At 35.9% G+C, this 27956-nt stretch overlaps 2 protein-coding genes across 2 annotated transcripts in view; one reads left to right on the top strand and one right to left on the bottom strand.

Annotated features, from left to right (window-relative positions):
• Positions 1-311: 311 nt before the first annotated feature.
• On the bottom strand, positions 312-21320 carry ZNF654 (zinc finger protein 654). Its single transcript, XM_083361355.1, has 9 exons — positions 21149-21320; positions 15711-15856; positions 13921-14002; positions 11244-11379; positions 10069-10271; positions 9474-9613; positions 8489-8630; positions 5058-7317; positions 312-4552 (listed from the first exon to the last, which is right to left on the bottom strand). The coding sequence occupies exons 1-9, from the start codon at positions 21278-21280 to the stop codon at positions 4545-4547; spliced, it is 3249 nt and encodes a 1082-aa protein (XP_083217481.1). The 5' UTR covers positions 21281-21320; the 3' UTR covers positions 312-4544.
• Positions 21321-21883: 563 nt separating this feature from the next.
• Positions 21884-27956, top strand: part of CGGBP1 (CGG triplet repeat binding protein 1) — a 15216-nt gene continuing 9143 nt past the window's right edge. Inside the window, exon 1 of the mRNA XM_083361412.1 lies at positions 21884-22075. The gene's annotated coding sequence lies outside the window, so the exon portion shown is untranslated. The remainder of the gene's footprint in view (positions 22076-27956) is intronic.

Raw genomic sequence — 27956 nt, 5'->3', positions numbered from 1 at the left:
ACATGGTTCAGTTTGGGTTTTCAAAATCCATTCCTGAGCTCAGTATTGTTATTGGGGTGTTTTTAAATCAAGCTGTAACTAGAACTTTTGTTTCCAAAAAAAATCCCACCCTCTTTTAACAGTTCATATTAAATTTGCCATTTTATAATCTACACTACAGTTGTTCATGTTACCAAATTGTGCATTCAAGCAGGTTGGAGCTTGTTTATTTAACAGTGTTACCTGCTTCATGATATAGTTTTGTATTAAAGCTATACAAAATGTCTTGCTAGCTGCTGCATAGCAATATTACAACTAACAAAGTCAAATGATTTTTTTTCCAAATTCCACATATCTTTAATATTTTATTGAATAATTTTATTGAACAAAGCTATTTACAATACAAAATTTTAAATGAAATACTACTGTTGATTTATTGCAGTTTGATGGCTCAGTTTTTATTTGTACTCGTATAAAATGCAGAATAAAATAATTTAACCATCAAGAAGGAAGCACAAATTTCCTTACTTGTTAAACCTGTAATTGCTTTTACAAATTAAACATAGGATTCAAAAATTCAAAAATATACACTGCATGTAATCAAGGTGTTATATACAGTGCAAAATAAATTAAAAAAAACCCTTTAAAGTATTTAATCCTACACCTTGGCATTAAACAAGAAATGCTGAATCTTCACTTAATGATTCAAACTATACAGTTTCTAGATGTTTAATTGAATATGGCTAGACCAAAGTACCAGTGACCTTTCCCACAGATAAGCATTTCAAATTTGTTCTATAAAATAGATGGCAGAGATAGAATAGCCAGACCAATAGTTTTTACATGACTGAGGATGCACAGAGCATTGTGACAAACCAAATGGATAAACAAGTTTGAGACATCCTTTAAGAGTCAAGTCTTCTAAAAGGTATGACTTGGGAACCACTGTCAATATTTAGGGTAGTGGAGTTATCCTAAAAAAAAATCAGAAAAATTGGTAATTGTACCTAGGTTGAGTCAGATTTAATAGATGCTCGAAGTATGTACAGTATACTTTTTATGTTTTATTTATATATCTGGCATCTAGTTAGAAACAGTCAGCCATGCAGTTTCGTTACCCAATAAGGGGATTAATTGAGCAGCATACCAAGTGTTTATTAGCTGGCAAAACAATGGGCAACCCTAACACAATCATTTAAGTTCTAAACTTTAATTTTCAGGGTAGATGACATAATCTTAAATACAGCAGTAATCTTGACATTTTTCTAGTAGTATGGTCATGGAGATAGGATTGGGGAAGGGAAACCCTAGCACATTTTTAATTGGATCTACTAAGCACTTCACAATGATTACCGCTGGCTTTATATTTCTCATCAGACTGGAGATAAGGGGACTTTTGCAATACAAATGTCAATTCTAAGTTAACTAGAAAAGAGAACATTATTTGCTGCAATAATCAAATCTTGCCCACAACAAACAAGTGTTTGATTGAAGTCACTCATGTAACTCTTCTTTTGCCCAAGAAGAAACAATCAGTATCCTGTTTTAAACGCTGGTGAAAAGTCAAAACACTTACAAAGGGCAATCAATGTATTTTCCAAAACTGCATAATTTAGGGTCATGGAGTTAGGCTCACTAGTTTAATTACTAACTCATAGTGTTTAATAGCAATTGGGAATATCTTAAAGTATTGCAAATCTAATAGCTGACAACTGAAATATTAATATCTGAAAGACAAATATTACCATTTGTATAATTTCTCCTAAGCATTTGTTTGGTGTCAAAGCACAACCAATCAAATGGTATACCTTAAAATTCCACTCAACTGTTTTTGATTAAAACTGGTAACATAGCAAGTGGAAAACGAAACACTTTGCAGAAGGTTAATCTTCCCGTTCAGTTTTATACTAAATGTTTATGATGTTACATAATTTGGGATTGATTTGAAATAGAATGTTTTTCTGAGGAAAGCCTTATATTTCCTGGATGTAAGTCTGGATACTTAGATGCCTATAAGTCAAGAGTGCAGAGACACTGAAAGTAAAATTGGACAACAAATCAATGTTTTTCATATCTAGCAAATTAAAACTCAGCTTAGGAAATATCAAAGTATAGTCATAGCACTAATTATCCATCTTAGCAAGTGTCAGTACCAGGCACACCTTACTTGGGTTTAGATCATAACCCTGACAGATCCACAGGGAATAACAGGTTCAGTCAAAAAACATAGAATAAATAGCAAACCATTTTATAGTCACTATGAAAATTGCACAGCCATGCCTATCTAATAACTAGAAGTCAAGCTTAGCACGTTATCTTTAAAGTATCATCACCCCTAATGTCGATTAAGAAATGAAACACTAAAACTGCTAATACAAACTGAGATCCCAGAAAATGTTTTATTTTTGAAAAAACTCAGTTTCATGTATTGATATATCAAAGCATGCTGTCATTTAAAATTGCCAATTTTAGGACTCCTGTACAAGGAAAACCTATTTTGGAATCTGACCAAATTAAATAAATTCCAATTAAGACACAGTTGAAGACTGAGATTTGCAAATAACTCCCATTTAATAATATAAAGTATTAAAATATTTTAATAAAATCTCCTATATAGTAAGATGTACAAATATATTACAAAATATATGTTTTTGGAGTTTAATTATCTCAAAAGTAGAGAACTTAGGTACCATATTTGTGCAATCTTGCATGACTTATAAAAGTAAATTGAAAAAGGTCTGTTCATATTATAATTTGAATTGTTTCAACAGTAGCCTTTAATATTTAGCAGTCAAACACAGCTTCATCTGTGTAGTCATTAAAAATATCATTTGGTGCCTAGATATCAGGATTGATCTAAAGGTGGTTAGAAATATAATTATATTTCAGGCATATCTGTGTTCAAATTTTCATACTTGTTTCTTGAGAAAAAAATGTCCTTAGTCTTTATGAATAAAATATCTGATTTTAAAAAAATCTACTCACTTACCTGAGAGTACGAACCATTAAACTCAATGGGACTGACTTTGGAGTAGAAATGTGTAGGATTGCATTGAAAATATAGCTCAATAGGTCAACTAACGTTTTCATTTAAAAAAACAAACATAATCCTTTGTAAATATTTTCAAACCCCTGTGTCTTCAAGAACAGTTCTTAATGTTTATTATGAAAAATATTTATTTTTCATAATAAATATTTGTACACCATTGCTTTTTTAAAAAGGGGTATCTTGGATATTTGGGGATTAGAATACTCTGCTTTTATATGTGTTATTTTAAGAATAAGGGGTTTAAAGCTTAACTTTTCAAGGCACTGTGCAAATAATTTTATTGGTACTCAGAACTAAAGCAATTTATTTTTACTGCTTAAGTTTGTCAAGGGATTTTAGATGTATGCTCACTTCAAAAATTATTCAGAAATGCTTTGAACTTTCCTATATTATACTTGCATAGAAGCCTGACAAAAGAACTGCTTAATAAATAACAGATTCTATGCTTAAACTACTTCTGAATTATTGTCATAGCATGCACTGCCATGATCGCTTTTGTATGAATTTAAGAATGCATTGTTTCATAAAGAAAATTCAGTGCAACTTTTCAATGGTGATACAATATGAAAACAAGTTTATATTCATAGTGTCCTAATGTCAATTTAAATCAAGTGTGACCCTTTTTAATTCATTTTAAATACAAAATTTGATTTTAACTATAATTCATGCAAACAACCTTAAAATGTTTATGCTTAAAGTTTATACACCAGCTGAATTCAGTTAAATTCTAGCCATGTGAATTTACTATTGAGCCTAAAACTGCTTTTTGATACCAAATATTGTAGCTGTGGGGATTTGCTAGTTGTTATGACTGAATTCTATCCATACATTCATCATGATCAGGTCTTGAAAAACTTTGGTGCATTTGAATGCAGTTCAATTAGGTGAATTTGGAAATATCAAAGACATACTTTAGCCCTTATTGTATGCCTTAAATCATTTATTAAGATACACTGCCCAGCACTGATTATTTTTTACATTCATCGGTTCCATTTCCAAGGTACAAAATATACCATTGCAAGAAGAGTCAACCTTTATAAATGGATCTCTTTTTAATTGATCCAATTTTAGTGCACAGCAACATTGAATGTGACTCAAACTAGTTTTATCATACAGAATGGCTTCCTTTGAACATACAGATTCAGAAAGAGGCATGTCCCACAGGCATTTTTCTCTGGAACAATTGTTATCAGTCAGCATGAAACCTACTCTGTATACAGCCACCCAGTGAATTTACGTAAGAGTAGAACTATGCAAGAACATGTGGCTTTTAGATAACTGGTACTTTGGAGGGTTTAAACACAGTCTGCTTGTTTTCTGGATGCTAATACTGCACAGCTCCTACTATCACTTGGTTGTGACCCCTGTGCTTTAATTCTCAGAAAGGTCATGATTTTCTTTAGTAATTTTAGACTTCTTTTTAATTAAGGCCAAGAAGGGGAAAGCAGGTTGATGCAGAATATTGTAGTGTTCCATCACTACTCCTCAAATGGAGAAGTCTTCATACATCATTTGCTCAGGCACCTGCAAAAAAATAATAATTACATTGGTTAGTCCTTTGGAGTCTAGTATCATACTGAGATTCAGTCATTCATTTTTCCTAAACAAAAGCAAGGTCAAACAAACTAAATGCTTGTTTAGAGAATATAAAATGATAGCTAGTTACCATTTTTCTCTGAAGCCTTCATGAAAACACTGAAACACTGTAGAATAAGTTTCATAATTTCATCTGGTCAAGTAATGATTTCAACAACATTGCACAGTAAAGTGCTGTCAAAACTAGCTAAAATCCTATTATCTGTAATATAATACTTTTTCATTACTATTGGGCTAAGGCAAAACTATATGCTACTATTTACCATTATATGTAATATAATTTTATTACATTTTTCTCACCCTATCGTTTTAGAATCCTTTTTCTAACAGCGTATGTATCCATTTGTTCAACAACTACATACTTAAATCTTGTTTAACATTTTACTGCTGTACAAATACCTAAAATTATACCTTGCAAAATTGAAAAACTTACTTTCATCATCTGAATCGAATCCAAAAAGTGTCCGACACTTCTTTTGTGCAAGATGATGCTGAAGTGCTTCTGAGTTACAGTAGGTGATCAAACATTTGCTACATCTTAGTCTCTCTGATTTGCTACACATTTTGCCTTGCTCTGAATGTGCATCTGCTTTATCACCCAAAGTTTTTCTTCGTTTTGGCATGCTAATATATCGTTCATCAAGGTAACTCGGAGGCAATGGTCTAATGTAAGGCCTTGTTAAAATTAAGCCATATGATGTATTTTCTGTTATCTGATTTGGTTTAGAAAGTGTCTGAGAATCCACTAGAGTATTATGTGATATATCGGTACAGTTCTGCAGAACAGGTAGAAGAGATCCATTTTCTGTATTGGCACTCGTTTTTTCCAAATCAGCATCCAATGCGGCTGTTGTTTGTTCCAGTTCACCATGCCCATTGACTACCTGATCATTAATTTTACAGCTTTCAAAATTTGGCTCTACAGGTATCTTTTGGTCTATTAAGTTCACAATTGTGACAGCACTGCCATATGCATTTTCATTCCCATTCTGGATTAGATTATTTATTTTTTTCTCATTCTGAATATAAGTCTTTGGTTCTAAGGAATCTTTCCTTGCTTTCCAAGTGGGAACTTGCAAGTCCATTACAGCCTCCTTTTCACCATCATCATCTGCTATTTCTTGAATACCACACTCCGATTCCAAAACAACTGAAAAATTATTTTCACTGACTTCAGGAGGATTTGTTTTGTTTAAGTAATGTTGAGCTTCATGCTCATATAACAACGAAATGTCGTCAAAAAGTTTACAGCACTCTGCAAAGTTACACTGAGCTTTAAACTCTGTATGACTTTTCATATGTTCTGCAAGCTCAGTAGACAGCTTAAATCTCTGATTACAGTTAAAATGCAAACAGAAATATACATTTGGATAAGTATGTTGTTTCAGATGATCAATAAAATGATGAGAATCCAAAAATTTTCTCTGACAAAACCTACATTTTCCATTATTCCATTTCATTATATGCTCTTGCACATTTAGATCAGAAGGATGGGCCTTGCGTGCATGCTTATTCAGAAACCGTATTTTTTTAAAGACTCTAATACACCCATCAGCAGGACACTTGAAATTACTTGTGTGATCCAAATCATTTTGAGGACAGAGCACACCATTTACTTTGTGAAGTACAGGGAGTTCTCTATTCAGGCTGTTTTCTGATGATCCTTCTTTAGTTTCTGCCTCAGGAATATTATTTGAATAGTTATCACAACTACCATTTTCAACAATATCATCCTGGCTATTAGCATGATTTTTGGTTACATCCAGTGCAAGTTCAGAATTCTGCATCTCCTGATTAGTACTTTGAGTGACTAGTTCCACTTCATTTTCTTTAGTACTCTCCAAGTCCCCATTCTGAAGGGGAACATCAGCACCAGAACAGTTCATTTCATTTACGATAAGAGTTTCTTTATCAGCAGAAGTAGCAGCCAGATGATGCCGTGTCATTTTCTTGATGTGATTTTTTAAGTGCTTAAGCATTATACTTTTTTGTCTGAATTTTCTACAACACATTACACATGAGAAACTGCCCTTTTTCTGATGGGACTGAGCATGCCTCACAATGTGACCACCAACAAATTCTCTGTTACATAATATGCAGCGATGTTTTGGTACATTGTGATCAGTTTTAGATGAATTAAGAACTATATGGTTCTTTTTGCAATTACCATCATTTTCCAATTGTGCTTCTGAAGTATCTTTATGGTCCAGTTCTCCATTGTTTGTCTCAGGTGTACAAGATTGATCACTTCGCAGTACTCGACGTGTCTTTGATGTATTTGCAGAAGAAAGCTCAGCTGGACGTTCACTCAGTTCAACTGAGGCTTTATCTCTTAGCAGTGCTAAACAATTCTGTTTGATCATCAAAAAGTTCCAAAATTCTGGATCAAAAAACAATCCCTTTTTCAAAATTGGGAGCAACTCAAAACGTACACGATTCTGAACTGAACTTATTTGTTCATTGTATTCATCATCTGTATATTTATATAGCTGTTCAACAGTATAATAGGACTCCAAGGTGCGCTCAATAAAAAATATAGAAAGAGCACATATTCGCACTATTTCTAAGTCATTTGGCAAAAAGTGAGCAATGGTTTTGTATATCAAGCATTTCATTTTTGGATCATCATGAAGATCTAGCTGAAGAGCACTTCCACATATTTCTACACAAATCTGTAGACCTTCTTTACCAATCTGTGAGAAAGAAAGGAAAGGTAGAATAAATTCAGAATATTGAGTCTTCTGCATTTCCTTCCCAGAAAGCTCATAATATCTCAAAATTATAGTTCAGTGATACATCAAATGTTCCAAATTCCCAGTATCTTTAGGGAGGGACTGGATATAAAACAAAACAACCCAAACTCTAATATACAAGAGAACTGGTGAACAAAAGTAAACATTCTTAAAAGTATTATATTATGTCAATGTAGAAAAGTGACAAATAATATTGCAAACATTTTAAAAGGTACATTCATTTTAAATTATCATTGTACATTATATTTTCCTATTACAGCAAGTTCAATTACTTTTGTCAAAAGCGGTTTATGAATGGAAGCTCTCCCAATTGTGGAAGACTAAATTTTGATCAATTTTTCTAAATACAGTTAAAGCAAGCACAACATATAATTTTATCTTTTAAAATACAAGAATAATTACTAAATTAAGGTTCAGGCAATAGCATAAACAAAGTACTCCTTTTCAATGATTAAAATAATGCATCTTTCAGAAGGCTTGCAAAGTTGCTTTGGAAAATGATCAAATTACCTCCGCATTGAAGTATTTAGAAAAGTGGCAATTAATGAATACACAAATGGAAAAATTAGGAGCCGTTTCCAAAGCAGCTGCATAAACCCTAAAAAGACTGCTATTTCAATGTTTCAATGCTCCTGTGTACTGCAGACACCTTCAAATGCTTTGTACAACCCTATTAGTATCATCATTAAAAAAATAAATACTTTTGCAACAAAATCCAATGACTTTTTTATATATTGCATAAAACAATTATGGAACTATATAAACTAGTATACATTAATTATAGTTTGTAAAGTGTAAAAAGAAAATATCTTCTTTTTTAAAGTATATGTTGAGCTAATCCTACTAATATTGGTCCATATTAGAGCTGTACATAGCACATTTTATTCTTGCCCTATAATAAAACTTCAAAGCACGAACTCAGTAAGTATGGTTAGGGTACTATTTGCTGTTCTCCTATGCTAGATGTGGAAATAAAAATATTGTCAATAAAAATAATGTCAATATATTCTTTTTCAACAAATAAATATTTAATTATCTAACAACATAGCTTATAGAATATTTAACATTGGTTCTTTTAAAACACATATCTGAGGCAAATGCTATTACTTACTTCATCCCTAATGACTTTCATGAAAGGGAAAATAACTTGTAAATTTGTAGCTATCCTTAAAAGATGGTAGCATTGATCTACAAATACTTGCTTCGATGGGTTAGATCTAAGCTGCAGTTTACTCCAAATAAAGATCAGATCCCTGTAAAACAAAATGAAGCTTATTTTAGGTAACCAAGATACCAATCTTATGGTATTTATCATGTTGTTAAAATCTATGATAGATATAATTCAGGGTTATAAAAATGACATTATTTGTGCCATTTGCATAATGGTACTATTGCATAAATTATGCAAATCAGCTTGGAAATACACTCTCCAATTCAATAAGCATTTATTAAAAATAAATGGAGGAGCCACCTCTTCCAATTAGTGTATTAAAATCACTGTATGCAAATTCTACATATGGAAGTACGGTATGTAACATTATCAATATATTATTCAAAAAGCTATTTGAGAGAAATCATAAATAAGTAGTTGAGCCTAGTTTGTCTGCAGACCTAAGGTTCAATTTCCAGCATCTACAAATGTAATACGAAAACTATGAGTCTCTAGAGCCATTACCAGTCTATGTAACATTTTTAGAGTAATCAGCTTAAATATAAGGCATTTCCATTCTCTTAGATAATTCTCCATTTTGGAATTATTTGAACAATTAAAATATAAGACACAGTTTCATAAAGACACTAGCCATAAATGAGAAGTTGTAAAGAAATTAACTTGGGGAAAAATTAAGTTGCTTTCTAACTGTCTGCTAAGTAAATCAGTAAGGTAATCCATTATTTTTAAGCAGTTTATAACAATACAAAAATATCTAATACCTAAGTTTTCATAATATATTGAATTGATGTATTTTATAGTCAATTAAATTGCACCAAAGCACTATTTACTCTTAATAATTTTAACCATTCCTTTATAATTTATTTGTAATTTTCTTTTATTATAACACTAGTCTAAAGCAGTATTATTGAAAGAAAAAAATTACCAGATGCAATACATATCCCCTTTTTTGAGCTGTGGAATAAGAAACAATTCACAAAGATTTGATGCTACAGCAATCTTCCCTTCTTTTGCAATGTTGCAGATGATTTCAATGCCATTCTTGCAGTCAGTCCTCAGCAAATGCTGTGCAATCAAAATGAGATAACTCAGGCAAATGTAGTAAAAAAAAGAGGCTAAACTTTTACAATAATTGAAATTCCTAGCTCCTAGTACTAGTTCTATTACTTACACAAGGGGGAAGAGAAATATATACATTAACAAGAATTTATATACAGCATATTGTTTTATATTAATTTCAACAGAATAGTTAATGTTACTATTTTCCATGACCAAATTTCTCATTATATTACTTGTTACGTGGCAATCTTAGAGCAGGATTAATGAAATGCTAATACTAGGAAGTAGTTTTCCAATATCCAAAAAATAATATATACAAAGTTGTGATAATCTATATAGAATCATAAAGCAATGATTTTTTTTAAAAAATTATTTGGTCATTTATTTTGCTTAATATAAATTAAAATACTATCCCTTATCAAGACATATCACAAAACTGCATTAAAGTTGTTAAACTGTACCTCTTGGAATAGGTGATCTTCTAGTGGAGACATATAAAGACACATGAAAAATGCTTGATGGAAGTAAAGATCTTTGCTAATATTAGGATGATTCATGCAAGCTTTAATAAGAGCCTTTGCCTCTGGGATGCGTTCACAGGCAATAAGGTATCTGGCACGTAATTCAAAGAACAGTGGATTTTCAGAGCTTAAATATTTGTTAACTGGTAAAAGAAAACAAAAAATTCAGTTATAAAATATTAACAGTAGGTTATATTAAATCAGGTTTACAAAATATTGGAAGCATTCTATTAACATTATTAACATTAAAAACTGGATAATCCATGGAGGAGAATAGGGCCAGTATAAAATTACTGTGACAGCAATGCAAAAAATTGAAGTTCATTATTTTCCTTTTGTCACTGTCTCCCCCACCCCAACTGAGTCAGGTGATAAATATAAGATCTTTCTTTCTGATTGAGGACTGGGTATGGGGAACTTCAAGGACATATGCTAAAGAGAACCATTTCACCCATTATAATTCCTACAATTTCCTTCCAAAATATTCTCTGGCCCATTCCTCTTAGAAACATGTAAATCCTAGTGTATGTTGTGCAATCTTCTCCTACAATAATAACAAATAGCATTCCTTTAATGCTGCTCCTAAATATGCACATAATTTAATCCTTGTAACTATTTAAGACCATAAATACTTTAAATTAGAATGCTGCAATATTGTTCAGTGAGTTCATACTCTATTCCTATGAAAGTTAACAGCTTGACATTTTACTTGAGAACATATCTGCAATAAAATGATTTATTATGTGCCATCAAGTAAGTTTAACTCTTGGCAACCTGATAATTTTGTCCATGATGTAACAAGATGCACAGATAAAATTATTTTTTAATCCTGCACCCATCTCAGAAACAATAACTATAAAACCAATACAAATTGTTTTCCATGCATAAGAAATAATCTCAAAATCCACAATATACTTGTACACTAAATTTTCTTATCTTTCAACCCAACTTTAGTCTCTAATTGAATTAGTTCTATCCTGTGATTAAGAAATACATTCCAACATTCACCGCCTGGAAACAATTTTACAGAAATGAAATAAAAATTTCCTACATTCAACATTAATTTAAATTATGCTATTTTCAATATATATATATATATGAAAAACAATTTGTACCTAACTCTTGAGAAACTGGTCTTCCTTTAAGAACAGCTTGTAATACAGAATCCTCCCAAGGTCCACCGTCTCTGGTAATTCGAGTCACCAATTCTAAGTTAACATTTCTGTATCTGCTGAGTCGATTCTGGCAATCCTATGGAAGAGTAAGTAGTGAACATTAAGGTACTTAGAATGTACACTGGGGAATGTATTAGTACACTGCATATAAAGCAAAGATTTCATCTTTTGTAGCATAAAGTTAGGGGAACCAACTGCACTAATTGCATATTTGTCAAAGTGTCAAACTGGCACCATACTTTTTTATTACTTCTATTTATTCATATCCCACCTTGTTTTTACAAATAACTCAAAATGGTGAATATATCCAACACAGCTTCCGTCTCCATTTTCCCCACTAACAACTACCCTGCGAGGATGTTGAATATGTGTGCTGGCCCAAGGTCACAGAGCTGGCTTTCATGGCTAAGGTGGGACTAGAACTCACGATCTTCTGCTTTCTAGCCTTGTACCTTAACCACTAGACCAGGAGTAGGCAACCTTGGCTCTTTTATGACTCATGGACTTCAACTCCCAGAATTCTGGGAGTTGAAGTCCATGAGTCATAAAAGAGCCGAGGTTGCCTACCCCTGCACTAGACCATATTGACTCACTTTACTGTTAACATTATCTGTTAACTCAAGCATAACTAAGTTTGGTAACCTAGTTCACATCTTCTCTACCTTACTAAAAGTTTTAAGTAAAAATTTGAATTGACCAAAATCATGAATTGTGACTGAGAATGTAAGAGAAATAAATGGTAGAGCGTGAGTTAATGGAAGAAGAAAAATAGACATATAATGCACAGAGTTTTAATGGAAATGTTTTAAAAATGAAAGGTTGAGGAAGGTTAACTAAGAATTCAGTAAAATGAACAGAACTGAAAATGGAACTGATTAAATAATGGAATATAATTATTATCTGTTCACAATACAAAGCCATAACTGCCATTCTTTAGCTGGTGTTGGCCTTCATATTAATCAATTTCTTCTCAAGAACCTAGGATGTCATAATGTATATGTGCAGATCCCAAAATTTTTAAAATTGTTGCCTGATACTTTTTTTCAAATTTTTCTTCAATTCCATTTATTGCCTCTTCCAAGCTCCTTCCTTCCTTCCTCCCTCCCTTCCTTTCCAGCAGGCAACTAAATAACTGCTGCTGGGTGAGAGAGTGAGGGATTGTGATATTGGCTGGGAGACTGCCATAGAACATTGAAAATAAAGATAACATGACTGCAACAGCACAGAGGCAGTCAGCAGCATGAAGCACAATTTCCCCAAAATTGTTTCCCTTGGGAGTCATAGGTCCCAGATTTTGGACATACCCTGTATATGTTAGCCATTTGAGATACCTTGCTTCAGAAAGGATTGCCTTATAACACACCATTTTACCCAGTTAATAACCATGACAATGAGAGTTGTAGTAGTATATAGATATCACAAATAGGCAGTATTGAAAGGAATAGTATGTTAGAAGATAAGCCAAGGGCTACTGAAAATTTCATCAGGGAAGACCATTATAGGAAAAATGTTTATGAATTTAATTGGCAAGGTTTATGTGACTTTAATGCTTATTAAGGTTTTCTCAACTGCCATTAGAAAGTTACTGAACCTCTGCAGAATGCAAGGAAGAGAGATGGTCTAATACAATAACAGACTCTAAAGTCACAAACTGATTCCTACATGAGTTTGATATTAAAAATTAATAGTTATTTATATACAATTCGCAGCATTGTACGTTGACTCCGAATGTCATACTTAAATTTTAAGTAATTTAGAAACTGAATTTTTCTTTTTGATAAAAGTTCCTTATGCAGGTAATTCTTGACACCACCACAACTGGAACAAAAATTCCTGTCGCTAAGCAGTACCGTCAGAAAACAGTGATCACATTGCTTAGCAGCAGCAATCCCTGCAATCCCATTTGCTCTCGTTAACTTAATCCCATGGTCTTTAGGGAAGGCAATCTCCTGCTGCTTCAAGGTCAATGGGGGAAGTCAGCAGGAAGTTGTAATTCCCAGACCCACAGGCAAATTACTAGCTGCTACTGGATTAGGGAGGAAGGGTTGGGTGTGAGGAAGGGTCAGAGAGGGTTCAGAACAAGTACTACACAGTGTGTAAAGGTCTGTGAAATGTGCCACTTGGGTAGGGGTGAGTAGGTGAGGGTGCAGGGGGTTGCACTAAATGATTCAGGGAGGGCATGTGAGGGTTTGTGACAGGCACTGCATAGATCAGGGAGGGTGGCACAGGGCTGTCCAAGTGCAAGTTCAAAGAGGCTAGGGGAGGATGCACGAGGAAGTGAGTTATCCCAGCAACTTGCAGCCTTCTCTGCTGGCTTCCCCTTTGACTTTCTGGAGAAACTGATATGGAAGATTACAAATGGCAGTCGTGTGATCATCGGGCACTTGGGAACCAGTTGTAAGTACGAATGAACTGTCAAGCATTCAGATCACAATCATGTGACCATGGAGGTGCTGGAATGGTTGGAACTTTGAGGCTCAGCTATAAAATTACCATTCATTAAGTGCTGTCAAAACTTTGCATGGTCACTAAACAAATGATCATAAATGAAGGACTACTTGTAAATTGGTAGCATTATGCCTGACAACACTTAATTATTTGAACACTAGCAAATTACCTGGATTGACCCAAGAATGTCTTTTAAAGGATCTTCATAGAATTCATCTTTCCCAAAGAATAGTAACAGTTCGAAAAAGCTCCTATAAATCAAAGCAACTTGAAGTTAAAAAGAAATAAGCAGAGCAAACTTATGTCGTAAGTTTAAATAAAGAATTTTAAATGAAGGAACAATGTTGACAAAGCTCTGTGGATTCTCTCTCAGGCAAGCTCATTTAATTGTATTACATGAGAGAAAGCAATTGACATAGTAAAATATTGGCATAATATTCTTCCCAATATTGAAGTGGTATGTTACACTATTTATTAGCTGAATTTCTAGTGTATTACAATTTCTATACAAACTTCCATAACGTGGAATTGAAGAAACACTTTATTAAGTGCCGCTGCAACCTAAAATTTCTAATTCAGTTAGATTACAGATTCAAGGAAATTTAAATGATGAATCAACAGCTGGTGCTCTAATTCTTCTCTCTCCACACAGAACGCAAGTTTTTTTTCAGTAATCATCACATTTTTTCAGTTTTTGCTCACATTCATATTATTCTACATCAAACATGTCAAACTCGTGACCGAATCGGGACTGTTTTACCATTGCCAGCAATGGGGTGGGTGCGGCTCCACGTGACGCTTCCTGCCTGTGGGCTGGCAGTTTGACACCCCTGTTCTACATCATTAAGAGACAATGGATTGTTCTCAACATCCATGTCAGATAAAAAAAATAAGCTGTCTAAGGACACTGAACTTTAACTTCCAATCTACAACTGTTGGCTTGATAAAATTAAAATTGCTGTTAATCAGAACTGAACCTCTATATGTATGGGGGTGCTAATTTTTGATACCCTGAGGTTTTAAATATTTGTTGTCCAGCTTTCTTGTGACAATCCTTCACCAGAGGTTGTAAGTCTAGTGCCTTAAATGAAGTTATGAAATATCTTTTGGTCTTCCACAAGTTTTGAGAGATTTGGTAGTGATTTATGTATAAGTGACCTAACCATTATTACCCATTTTTGTAGAAACAATTCGATAAAAAGGCAGCTTGATGGTAACACCACATTAGGTATGGTGAGTGGAAATACTGCAACTTATTATATTTTTGTATTAGGGAATTGCTATAGCAAGATTTGCCTATAGATATGCAGTTTTCCTTCTGACCTGCCTAAAAACATAGGATGATGATACCCACCAGCAACCTGCCCTTCACTAGGTAAGAATGCTTGCCTCTAGTCAGATTCCAAACCCCAAATATGTACTCTGCACTGGCCAACGCACTATTTGATATATATCCAAGAAAGTCAGGATTGAGTTTCCAATATTTCAAAATACTACTGGATAATAGGCTTGAGTTTGAATAAATAATTAAAACTTCTTGTTAATCTGAAAATGTTTTGCTGCCATAACATACAAATTAGTTCATGTCTTACATTTTATTTCCTCCATTATAACATAAAAGTCATACATCTAATTTTAACTGTATTTTTAAAATAGTAATTATTCCTATCTCATAAATAGATATTTAAACAAACATGATAATATTATTTCATATCTTAGTTTGGTAGGGAAATATTACTAAATGAATGATGAGCAATATCCTTTAAAATACTTATATGTTCATCAATATATTCCACACAAGTTCTTAAACAGTTCTTACATTTTATACATTTGGAAAACAACGACAACAATCTTCTTCCCAAAGCTTAAAAAATTATCCTTGAAGGTTAATTTTTCAAATTATGCTATAGTACCCAGAAAGTTAGAAAGTTTACAGTAGGAAGAACATTGTCTACTTACAAGGCTAGGCTACTTAGCACATACTGTACATGTTCACATTCATCTGGAAAAGATACACATGCAGATGTGAAACAACAGAGCGCTGTTTGGAGTACTTGAAGCTGTGGCAGAGGAACCTGCCATCTTCCAGCATAATCTTCAACAACCTGTTGGCAGAGAAAACGGTACACATTAAACTTGATCTGAAACAGCATATATAAGCAGGAGTAGACTATGCTACTATATTTTATAGCTAGGCAATTTTTCTTTGTAACCTCACATGATCACAATTTACAACCTTCACAGCCAGTTTCCAACAAGCAAAGTCAACGGGGAAATCAGAAGTCACAAGTTGCAGTCACATGATGTTGCACTTAACAACCACAGGTGATTTGTTTAATGACTGCAAGCAGAAGTGATAGCATAAGTCGGCACAGTCTCATGTTTATGAACGTTGCTTAGTGATGGAGTTGCCATTCCCATTTGCAATTGGTAAATGGGGACTTACTGTACTTATTTTTCCCCCCAAACAGTTAGTGCTACAAAAATGTATTTCTATTTTTGTTAAAAGGAAAAGAATACTTCGTAACACTGTTCCATGGCTAAGAATAGAAAACATACAATTCAAAACATTCACAATTTAAGATGGCCTGTTAGCCCTCTGGTTTATGGATAAAACACAATACCTACTCAGAAACAAGATACATAGTACAATTGCTGTACAACCAATTTTCAGTACCCTTACTTCTAAGTAAATGTGCATAGGATTCCTGCCTCAGTATCAACATGCTACTATTTTGATTGGTTGCAGAATTAGCCAGATATTTAGATTGGATCCAGCAATTTTATCCATTTATTGAGTCCTTCCCAAGGAGCTAGGAGAGGTAGATATTGTTGTTTGATGGTATTAAAGATATTGTCATAGTTTGTAAGCTGTTGCAAGTAAAGCTGCTTTTTGCAACTGATGGGAGATTTTTCAATGCTGATGGTGTTCAAATGGTGTTCCAGATGTTTTGGAATTTTTATTATTAATTATTATTATTAGGGCCAGTTATACAACTAGATGTTTAGATTGACTTTGGCATTTTAATCCACCTATTGAGTCATTATATTTTTATCCCTTTTCAAATATACACACATATATTTGATCAACTCAAGGTGGTGAATATATTTAAACACATTTCTCTTGCTTACTATTTTCCCACAACCACCATGTAAGGTATGTTGGGCTGAGAAAGTTACCCAGCCTTTCATGCCTAAGAAAGGCCTAGAACTCACCGTCTCCCGATTGGTATAATAATAATTAAAAACACTGCAAAGAAAAATACCCATAGAAAAAAAATGATTTGTACCACATTTTATAAAAACTTGTGTCCAAAATTAAAAAAACAATATCTAGTCATAATTCTACAGAATATCATTAGTCAATGTGACAGATTTGCCACACAACATTCAACTGCAATACAAAGCTTGGAGTATGTACTACTTACACTATAACTAAGCCAAATAGTTAAAACTACAAGTCACAAGAAATAAAAGAAACTACTGGTTTGCTTACACTGTTTGCAAAAGGATCCATTCAATTGAAAAAGCCATCAAATGTCAATAGATGTATGTAACATCAGATTTCACTTCAACATGTAAAGAATTACACTTGTTTCTCCAATTGAAATGTCCAATTGATATATTACATCTATCCTTACACCCCCACAAGTTATCATGGTTAAGTAGAACCTTCACCTTCAAACCATTAAAAAACCTATTCATAATTCATAGGATTACAGTATGAATACACCTATTACAATGTCAGTTCAAAGTTAGCAACTCATTCACATAAAATGTTCTCCATATTCTTTAAAATACACTTTACTTTGGAAAGTACAACACTGATTAGAGAGGCACATCACTGTCAAGTTAAAAACAATGATTAATATAAAATAGGAAGATCAGAAAGGTGGTTAAATGTATTTCTACTGAAATCTAAATATATTATCTGTATGTACACACAAAAACAGTTTGTTAAACCATACTGGCTAATTATTACACTTTTTCCTAAGTCAAATTCAAAAGACATTATGATTATGACCAGTGAATTGACCCTAAATCTTAATTCTTATTTTTTGTTTTGCTGACACCAAGATATAACTGATTTTGGATAGCTCTATAATATATTGTAATCACTATAACACTGATTTCAAAACTGTGATACATGATTTGTAGGAACTGGCTTTTTACTCTTTTCTTATGCTGAACTGATATAATACAGAGTAATCTCAAAATAAATTTAAAAAGCCTGTTGTATGGAAAATGTATTGGAAATAAAATTTATGCTTCATTTATAGAATGAAGATGATTTTCAAAAATAATTTTCTGCAGTAAAATAACAATATTATTTGCATAATAGTTTAGTGACATTATTTACATTTACAGCAAATACCGACTCACATTTTAAACATAGAAACACCCCATCCTGCATCTCATGACACTAAAATAGCTCAAAATTACTTTGTGATTTTAACATGTCAAAAACTTTAATAGGTTTTATACTACAGTACATCTTATTCAACAAAAAATATTTCAGATTTACTAAACTACATTGCATTTATATAATAAACACTTGGGAGATGCAATTAACTTAATGCTTCATTCAAACATATTTTACATTGTTCTGTAAATGTTCCAGTTAGGAAGAAAATTATTACACATATTAATTCCATTCTGAGACAAGACTCAATAATTTCAGATATACATATTCACTGAATCATACCTCCAGCATGGAAACTGACGCCTGGACAAAGAAAATGGACTTTCCATGTTCTACTTATAACCAAAAGATTCTTCAGCATTAGAAAAATAAATATATGCCCCAACTACTAAAAACTCTGCATAGTTTGTTATTAGCAAGTCATCAATAAATTACTTATCAACATAAATTTAATTATATAGTTACTATTCATTAAAATAGTGTAGAACTTTTATACAAAATATTATTAATATGTACTCTGTATGAAATTATTTTTCAAAATGTTTTGCATTCAATTAAGAGACTTTTTTTAAAGTAAGGAATAGAGAACTGGAATGATATTTTTATATCGGCAGCATGGACTGCCGATATAAAGACTATTGTTTTCAAACCTGTTTTTACACAGGATGTTGTTTACTTGTGCATTTTTATATGTATTTCCTATACTGGGTATAGAAAAACATCCAGTATATGGCCACACAAGTAAGCTCCTATCAGATAAATATATGTGTGCATGTGTGTGTATAAAAATATTAATAGTTCTCAGAAGTATTACAGAATCCACTTTAACCTATGAAATGGTATTTATTATTTCTAAATCAAAAGTCAGTATGAACCACACATCAAATTACATATAATTTTCTTCATTTTGTCAAATGTGATACAGCATATGAATCCAGACACTGAGGTCTTTCAATCATACTTTATGACATAGCTTTCTGTGAATATAGTGAACAGTGGTTTATTTCATACACTATGGCTAAATGGTTAATTGGGTAAGTCAAGCCACAGCTTTAATACAATTTCATTTGAATAACAAACCAAATGTATTTACTAAAAAAAAACCCAATTGTATTTAATTGGACTTATTTTTAGGTAAATAAGGATAGGATTCCACCTAAATAATGTAGAAACGAACAAGACTAGCCCAGCATAAAAGTAAAAATCATATTTAGACAAGTTCACTTATATTCTAAGACTCTCAAATATTAAACAATTAAACACCATTTAGAAATCACGACAAACCAATTATTTAATCAGAAGATTCGTCATTCATCGCAGATGCCAAACACAAGCTAATGTTTGTCTAAATTATGCACATTTACCGGAATCAATTTTTATTTGGGCCTTTTCTCCAACCTCCCCCCCCCCCGCCTCAGAACTACCTTTAAATTCCCCAATCCACGTTAAATAGAACAAAATACAATCCAAGCAGGATTATATAAAATAAAATACCAGCGAAATAATACACGGCACGGTTAGAATGAAGTGGCAAACTCAAAAGTCAACACACCTGTTCACAACCTATCAAGTTCTTCCCTCGCGTCAGAAAAAGACCACGCAGGACAAAACACCCTCCACAATGTGACATTTTTGCCTGACAAAACATCCTCCAGAGTCTCCTCCCAATAGGCAAGGGAACAAACTAGCAGCAATAAGGCAGCAACTACTAGGTAAAATGAACTCCCAACTCAAAAAAACAAGTGGGCCGTTTTCTCCCCAAACCCCCCATTCACGCTCAGGCCAACCCAATGCGAAGTTTTGTTTTGTTTTTTTTTTCAGACGAGGAGGCGGTCTGGGAAAGAAACGAGCCCCTCCCCAGCCCTTTATAAAGGCCTCCTTGTTGTTAGTTGCGAAGTCGTGTCCGACCCATCGCGTCCCTATGGACAACGTTCCTCCAGGCCTTCCTGTCCTCTACCATCTTCTGGAGTCCATCTAGGCTCACGCCTACTGCTTCAGGGACTCCATCCAGCCACCTCATTCTCTGTCGTCCCCTTCTTCTCTTGCCCTCAATCTTTCCCAGCATTAGGCTCTTCTTATTGCCTCAACATCAATTCAACAACAACAACAACAACAACAACAACAACAACAAATCCCAGCTCCTAGACCAGGGGTAGGCAACCTGGGCTCTTTTATGACTCGTGGACTTCAACTCCCAGAATTCCTGAGCCAGCAGAGCTGGCTCAGGAATTCTGGGAGTTGAAGTCCACGAGTCATAAAAGAGCCCAGGTTGCCTACCCCTGTCTTAGACTGAGATGGACACACCAACTCCGGACCTGCGCTGGGAACGGAGCCCACCCCCTCCCCTTAAAATTAATTTGCGACAGCAAATTAAGCGGCCCAGGAGAGGACGGGCGAAAGGGCCTCTTTCTCTGCACCACAGAAGGCGTCCCCCCCCCCCGCAATCCTGCCAGCCCGTGAGATAACCTGTAGGAAGGGAAGGGTCAGGACCAGGGCCAGCCACCGAGGGCGACAGGGACAAGGACAAAACCAGAGATCGGTTGGAGAAAGAGGAAAACCGACGTCGCGTAAACCAACTCCCTCCCCGCCGCCGCTCAGGGACGGCCAGCCTCCTGGCTCGGCGACGGGCGGCTTTCCTACCGCTCTTCCTAGAAAGGAGAGTGAAGAGAAAAGACAGAAATGAAGGGGAGTCGGTTTTCCGCGTCGACCAGAAAAAGGGGGAAGCGCCTCCGCGTAGGCTCGCCCTCTCTTGTGTGCGTGCGAGTGTGCGTGTGTGTGTGTGTGTGTGTGTATTTTCCTTCCCCTGCAGCCGCTACCTCTGCAAAGGGCCGTTACGGAAGAGGGAGGGGAGCCTCCGACGTTTCGCCGCAGAAGGTTCTGTCCGAAATTCCTTCGCGTCCATCGCTCGGCTTGTCTTCGTTCGCCCCCCGAGTCCCGGAGTGTCACTCTACAGGAGGCGGGACTAACCACTCACCTGGCAGAAGCGGTAGCAATAATACTGGCTGCTCAGGGCAGGAGACAAGCCGGCGGGAAGGCGCGGCTCATGAATGGCCTTGAGCTCCTCGCCGAGTCTCTCCGATTCCTGGTCGCTCTCGTCTTCCGCCATGCTGCTCTGGCCGCCCTGCGCGTACCGAGTCTCAGCTCCCTCCCCCCCCCCCACCCGCCCGGATCTGCCGGATGACCCGCCCTTTCGGCCGCGTACTTCAATTCCGGCACCGCCCCCCGCGGTGCCTCCTTAGTGGCGTGCGCGCTTGTCATTCAAACGCCGATCTTCATCCGCTGACCTACAGAACCTTCCTTCTAGCGAGCTCCGGTTGGTTAAGCCCCTGATTGGCCGAGCTGTTATTCCCTGCTCGGAGCTGAACTTTCAGCAGCACTTTTTGATTGGTAAAGAATGTCATCGATAAAAGTCGCTGAGCCCCGCCTTTGCCCTTGTCGATTGGGCCCACATTTCATCCTTCAAAGTAAACATCTCCGCCTACTCCTTGCCAGCGGGCCACAATAGCGGTACAACTTCCGTTCTTTCCTTTACGCGAGTGGCGGCAAGGTTTGTCACTCTCCCCCCTCGTGAGCCACAGAGAACGGCGTTCACTTTTTCTACCCTCGCACGAGCTGACTCGCTTTTAGCAACGCCTTCATTGGAAGAGGTGTTGCTAGGGGGCGACGTCCCGCCTTCCTCGACGAACCATAGAAGAGGAAACAACTCTATTCAGCCTTACCATCCGCCGTCGCCGCTCCCCCCCCCCCCCGCCGCCGCCTTTCCGTGTGCCTGTCTGTCTGGCAGGCGGCTCCTCCAAGTCTGTTCCACGCCATCGCCGAGTTCTTTGGCGGGCAAGCACGGAGCAGATCGGAGATTTCGTCTCGGTCAATGTGGAAGCCGAACTCCGCGCTGTCAGGATCGGTAAGGGCGAGTCGGAGAGAGAGAGAGGTTGCATTGCATCAAGCGCTGCACTGTACCCCACCTTGGCTTCTCTGCCCACTCCCCACCCCCCGGCGGGGAAGAAAAATTAGTCTAGGTCAGGGGTCGGCAACCTCGGCTCTTTTATGACTCGTGGACTTCAACTCCCAGAATTCCTGAGCCAGCTCTGCTGGCTCAGGAATTCTGGGAGTTGAAGTCCACGAGTCATAAAAGAGCCGAGGTTGCCGACCCCTGGTCTAGGTTGTGTGGAACGAGATTGATGAGAAGGAAGGAGAGAGGAGTTGAGTGAATGTCAGAAAGGGGGAGGAGGGGGGGCTCAGAAAATTCAGGTGATGGAGAAAATGCCTTGCAGAGTCAACGAAGAGTCTCCCCTTTGAAAGGAGGGAGGGACGGCAGGGTGCCTTGCTGGAGGCACAGATTGAAAGGCTGCACCTGATGAGGGACGTCTGTCAATATTACGGGAATTTCGTGAGTCAGTTTAACTGTACCGCTGACCAGGGTTTACAGAGACTGGGGGGGGGAGGTGGCAGGGGGGAGAGAAGTTTACCACCTTGAAAGTATTTACACCGAAAAAGATTCATCTGGTTTTGGAACGGCCGAGATTTAAAGTCCCTTAAATGTATGGGAAAGATGGAAATGCAACTCTTGAGACCGTTCCCTACAGGACAGTGTAGGACAGACTATATGTGTATTCTGGCAAGTAATCCCACTGTCTTTAATTGTACTTACGCCCAAGGGAATGTGCATAGGACTACATCCCTGAAAGCTCTTACTAGGCATAAGATCCATTCAAGAGAACCATGTTTACTTGTGAGCAAATATATCTGAGTATGTGTTCTGAGGCTGCAATACTGAATTGCAGATTATTACCGTAATAATTTATCAATGTTAATGTTACATAATATAATAAATAACAGAGTTGGAAGGGACCTTAGAGGTCTTCTAGTCCAATCCCCTGCTCAAGTAGGAAACCTATAGTATAGGGCCTATACCATTTCAGACAAATGTTGGTTAATCTCTTCTTTAAAAATCTCCTGTGTTGGAGCATTCAAAACTTGTGGAAGCAACTGATTAATTGTTCTAATTGTCAGGACATTTCTCCTTAGTTCTAGGTTGCATCTCTCTTTGGTTAGTTTCCATCCATTGCTTCTTGTCTTGCCTTCAAGTGCTTTGGAGAATAGCTTGACCCCGTCTTCTTTGTAGCTGCTCCTTAGATATTGGAACACTGCTATCATGTCACCCCTGGTCCTTCTTTTCATTAAACTAGACCACAGGTCTGCAACCTGCGGCTCCGGAGCTGCATGCAGCTCTTTCAGCCGTCTCCTGCGGCTCCCAGTCCTCTGCCATGTGCAGTCCAAAAAAAAAAAAGTGGGACTAAAAAAGTTCAACCAATCAATTCAAATATGCAGGGTAGGTGCATATCTCGCCTTGGCTCCACTCTTCAGTCAAACCCTGTTCTGCGCATGTGCACATGTACGTGCATGCGCACATATTTTTTGCGGCTCCCAGTTTTTCCTTCTGTGAGGGAACCGGTTCCGAGTGGCTCTTTCACTGTTTCAGGTTGCTGACCCCTGAACTAGACATACTCAATTCATGCAACCGTTTTTTTATATGTTTTAGCTTTTAGTCCCCTAATCACCTTTGTTGCTCTTCTCTGCACTCTTTCTCTTTTTATATTGTGGTGACCAAAACCAGATGCCAATAGTTGGAAAACCACTATTTGCCAATCTGTTTCTAGTTCCAGATTAATTTTGGGAAGTAATCCTTATCATTAGTCATATATTGCAAAATTAAAAAATTGATATGGTATATGATTTGATGTTATTCTTCACTGTTTGAACAAGAAGCTGTGTCATTTTCAAATACACAACTGAATTGAAAAGAAATGTGCATACTGATCCTATCCTTTTTATTCTTGAGTGTATCATTTTGAGCAATAAGGAGGACTTCCACTTGGGTTTGTTTAAACCATAGTTCACCTTCAGCCACAATTCATATACTTTGCAGGTAGGGATCTTGATAACGCTTGGAACATAACTTTACCGAAAACTCAATTTTTATTCAAAAGAAAGTGAACGAATCCTATCTGAGGATGGCTCATTCATTCTAGCCAGGCCATGTGTGGAATCCACTAGTGCAATCATGCACTCTTTAAATGTTAAAATAGCCTTTTTTATGCTTGGCAGGTGAAATAAATGTTACACAGTAATTATAATTGACCTTGTGCACATTGCAGCATAAATATTGGATACCATTCTAGAATATCATTCTTGAAAATGTAGGCGTAAAACAGGTTTGTTACCTTTTGAGGAATAAATGTTTGAGTTATCTATCAAGGTATATACTGCAAAACATAGAAGAAGGGGATAAAATTTTAAAACTAAATTGCATTGCTTTAGGTAATTTACATGACTAATATCCATGCATTTAATAAGTTTTCCCCTTATATTAAACAAAAACCAATTGAATAGCAAATTTGGAAAGACTCTGAGGCTGACTCCAAATCCTTGGGAGGCTATTGGTTGTGTATTCCTGAGCTTCCTGATTTTTAACTGACAACAAAATATACTGTCAGGTTGAATGGCCATTAAAAAAAATATCATGAATCGTATACTTTCCACAGATAGATACCACAAATCAAGTCACATCTTTACCATGGATTTTTTTTTAAATGGTCTAATCGTTTTGCTACAAAATCTTGATCTAATCACAAAGTTTAAATATAGGCAATTTTAAGTTGTAAGAGTTTATGTTAGGTATATATATTCCTCAAATATCAAAGTAAATGAGATTATATTTTGGCAAGTAAGTACCGCTATTGAGAAACCAGAAATTAAAACAGGTAGTGTATTCAGTTTGGCCATGATTTTCTTTTCCTTAATATGATTATTATCAAAGCAGCCATTCAAAATGACATTTGTTGGTCGTGTATGTCAGTTGGGCATGCAGCTGCTAATGGATCAAGAATCAGTTATTAGAGATCTCCTAAAGGCACATTGTTTCAATCTTCCTAATTCATCAGTTAACCTCTTTTTTCCCTTTCATCAAAGTTTTCAACAACCAGAATTGTTTTATTGCATTTCCCAATATAACATATCTTCTTTCATTAATACAATAATTTTTGAAGTACTTTTTTTTCCCCTTTACCTAGGCCATTTAAACCCAAATCATTAAATATTTAATAGGAAATAAATAATTTAAAATACAAATAGCTTATGCAAGAAAATATTGAAATATTCCTTCAATTTTATAAGTAGCGCAAACTTATTTTGTTAAAAAGTCACTCCTATTATGTTCAGTGATGGTAATTCTGTAGAAAACATGCTAGGATTCTAACACATAGAAGTATTTATTTTTTTAAAAAAATGACAGCAGTAAGAGTTATGTAATAAATCAGAAGCTAGTTTGAAGTAAAGTGATGGGTTTCTAATACTAATTTTCCAAGGAAAGAAAAGGAAGCTAGGTTTGCAAAGCAGTCAAAAGTGTCTGCTTCATATTTTACTGTGAGTCTGAAATCTGATCTGACAGCTGAGTGGACTTAAGCTGATGCTGTATGAAGACTCCTTCAACATTTTGTCATGCTTTCATGTTTGTCCAGAAGAGTTTCTTCAGTTTGAGTCTTTTCTCTTTTTGTTTTAATATGAGAGATGTGATTTTTAAAACAACATATACACAATTGGAAAAAGAAGCTTCTCAAACTCTGTAAAGTGTAGTAGGGACACCAATAAGACCCCTATTCATCTTACTTTTATTTATTTATTTTATTTATTTAGATTTATATACCGCCCTTTCCCGAAGGACTCAGGGCGGTTTACAGGGTATTTAAAAGAAAATCCATACAAAAGTTAAAACAATTAAAAAAGATTAAATGAAACCCTGAGAGAAAATAAAAACCCCAGTTAAAATTAAAAATTAAAATTAAAAATTCTCAGCCTGGGCCAGAGAGCTCGAAGAGCCAGGTCTTCAGGTCCCGGCGGAATAAACGGAGATCGGGGGCAGTCCTAAGCTCCGCGGGCAGCTGGTTCCAAAGGGCAGGTGCAGCCACTGAGAAGGCCCTATCCCTGGGTGTTACCCGCCGGCAATCTTTAACAGGCGGCACCCTAAGAAGACCCTCCCTGTGGGAGCGCACTGGACGAAGGGAGCTTGATGCTGGCAGCAGGTGTTCCCTCAGATATCCCGGACCCTCGCCATTTAGGGCTTTATAGGTCTGCATGTCTTTGCTCAATGTCAGTAAACAAACAATACAATAATAACCTCTCTGTTAGGATTTCTTTGTAGTCTGGTTCTGAACAGAAATGTCTTTTCAGGATAAAGAATTCTAGAACATCTAAGCCATTTGTGCTTATATGATCTTTGAAAAATAAACTTCTCAAGAAATCCATGGGTAATAGACATGCCAGGCTTTAAAGATAGTTGCTTTCTGACCAATTAGGGAAGCCTCCACTCAAGTAATCACTTTTGTGATTAAAATGGTACCTCTACAAGCTGTTTAAAAATAAAAAATGGTTTCACATAGTTGTACACAAAGTGTGTTTGATCTATATCAGGTAAGAAATCCTCCATTTTAAGTGCAAAAGTATTTTGAGTGGGAATGCTATGAGTATTTTGGTAGTGTTCATATAATTCCATGAACTATTCAAGCAAGTTCATTGCATAGTCAAGCTCTGTATTCCTGCAGTTGAAATAAGATTTGAAATGAAATATTTGGTTGTTCCTGATTTCAAAAGAGCCAATAGAGAATTTATGTGTACATGTAGTACATACATATAGCATACTAAATAAAATGTGTTGGATCTTTAAATAGAGTGCAACTCATTGAACTTGAAAATTGAGGGGAAAATCAACATTCACCAATTCCCCTTTCTTTCTGCTACCTGCAGGGTTAAATTGTAAAATCATATCTTCAACAGGAAAGTTCTATTAAAAAATAGTTCCCTCCATCAATAGGAGGAATGGATCTGTCACACAAGGACAAAGCAATATTTCTGAAATTCCTTACTTTAGCAATCTTTTTGGTTTGCTGTGTGGTATCCCTATTTTTAATATTGTGCTTGTTTCATCACAGGAAATGGTATCATACAGTATGTATTGTCTGCACACTGGTTAAAGCATCAATTATAGCATGCAGTCATGGGGTGGGGGGGAAGTACACCCTCATTCAGTTCTGTGGTTTTATGTATCAGGACATAGTAAAAATCATCTGGTCCTTAGCAGTTCCAAAAAGTAGGTAAATACAACCTCAGATGACCAACAACACATAACATATTATATCATGTCATCATTTATTTTACAAAAAGAAAGCCAAAATGGAGAAGTACACCCTTACTGCTTCCATATGTATGAAGAAACTAAGTCACAGCCAACTGTTGCTAATCAAGTGTCCTTGATCAATTTATCGTTAGCAAGTATGGTTACCTCTATAAAAGCCAATGTTTTAGAGTTTGCTGGTCTCCAGCATTACAGTGTATGTTAATGCCAAAGAGTAAAGATATTGACAATGATCTTAGAGAAGCAATTGTTACTGCCCATCAATCTGGCAAGAGTTATAAGGCCATTCCCAAACAATGTAAAGTCCATTATTCTACAGTGAGGAAGATTACTCACAAGTGGAAAGCATTTGTGACAGTTGCCCATTTTACCAGGAGTGGATGTCCCAGGAAATTCATCCCAAGGTGAGACGGTGCCATGCTCAGAGAAAATGCAAAAAAAATGCAAGAGTTATATCTCAGACTTCACAGGCCTCAGTTAGCAAGTTAAATGTTAAATTTCATGACAGTACAGTTAAAAATAGACTGAACAAGTATGGTTTGTTTGCAAGGATTGCTGGGAGAAAGCCTCTTTTCTCTAAAAAGAACATGGCAGC

Source organism: Vipera ursinii (assembly GCF_947247035.1).
Source record: "Vipera ursinii genome assembly, chromosome: 4".
NCBI classification, from domain to species: Eukaryota; Metazoa; Chordata; class Lepidosauria; order Squamata; family Viperidae; genus Vipera; species Vipera ursinii.
The sequence above is the reverse complement of the archived record's forward strand: the minus strand, read 5'-3'. Positions and strand labels throughout refer to the sequence as shown.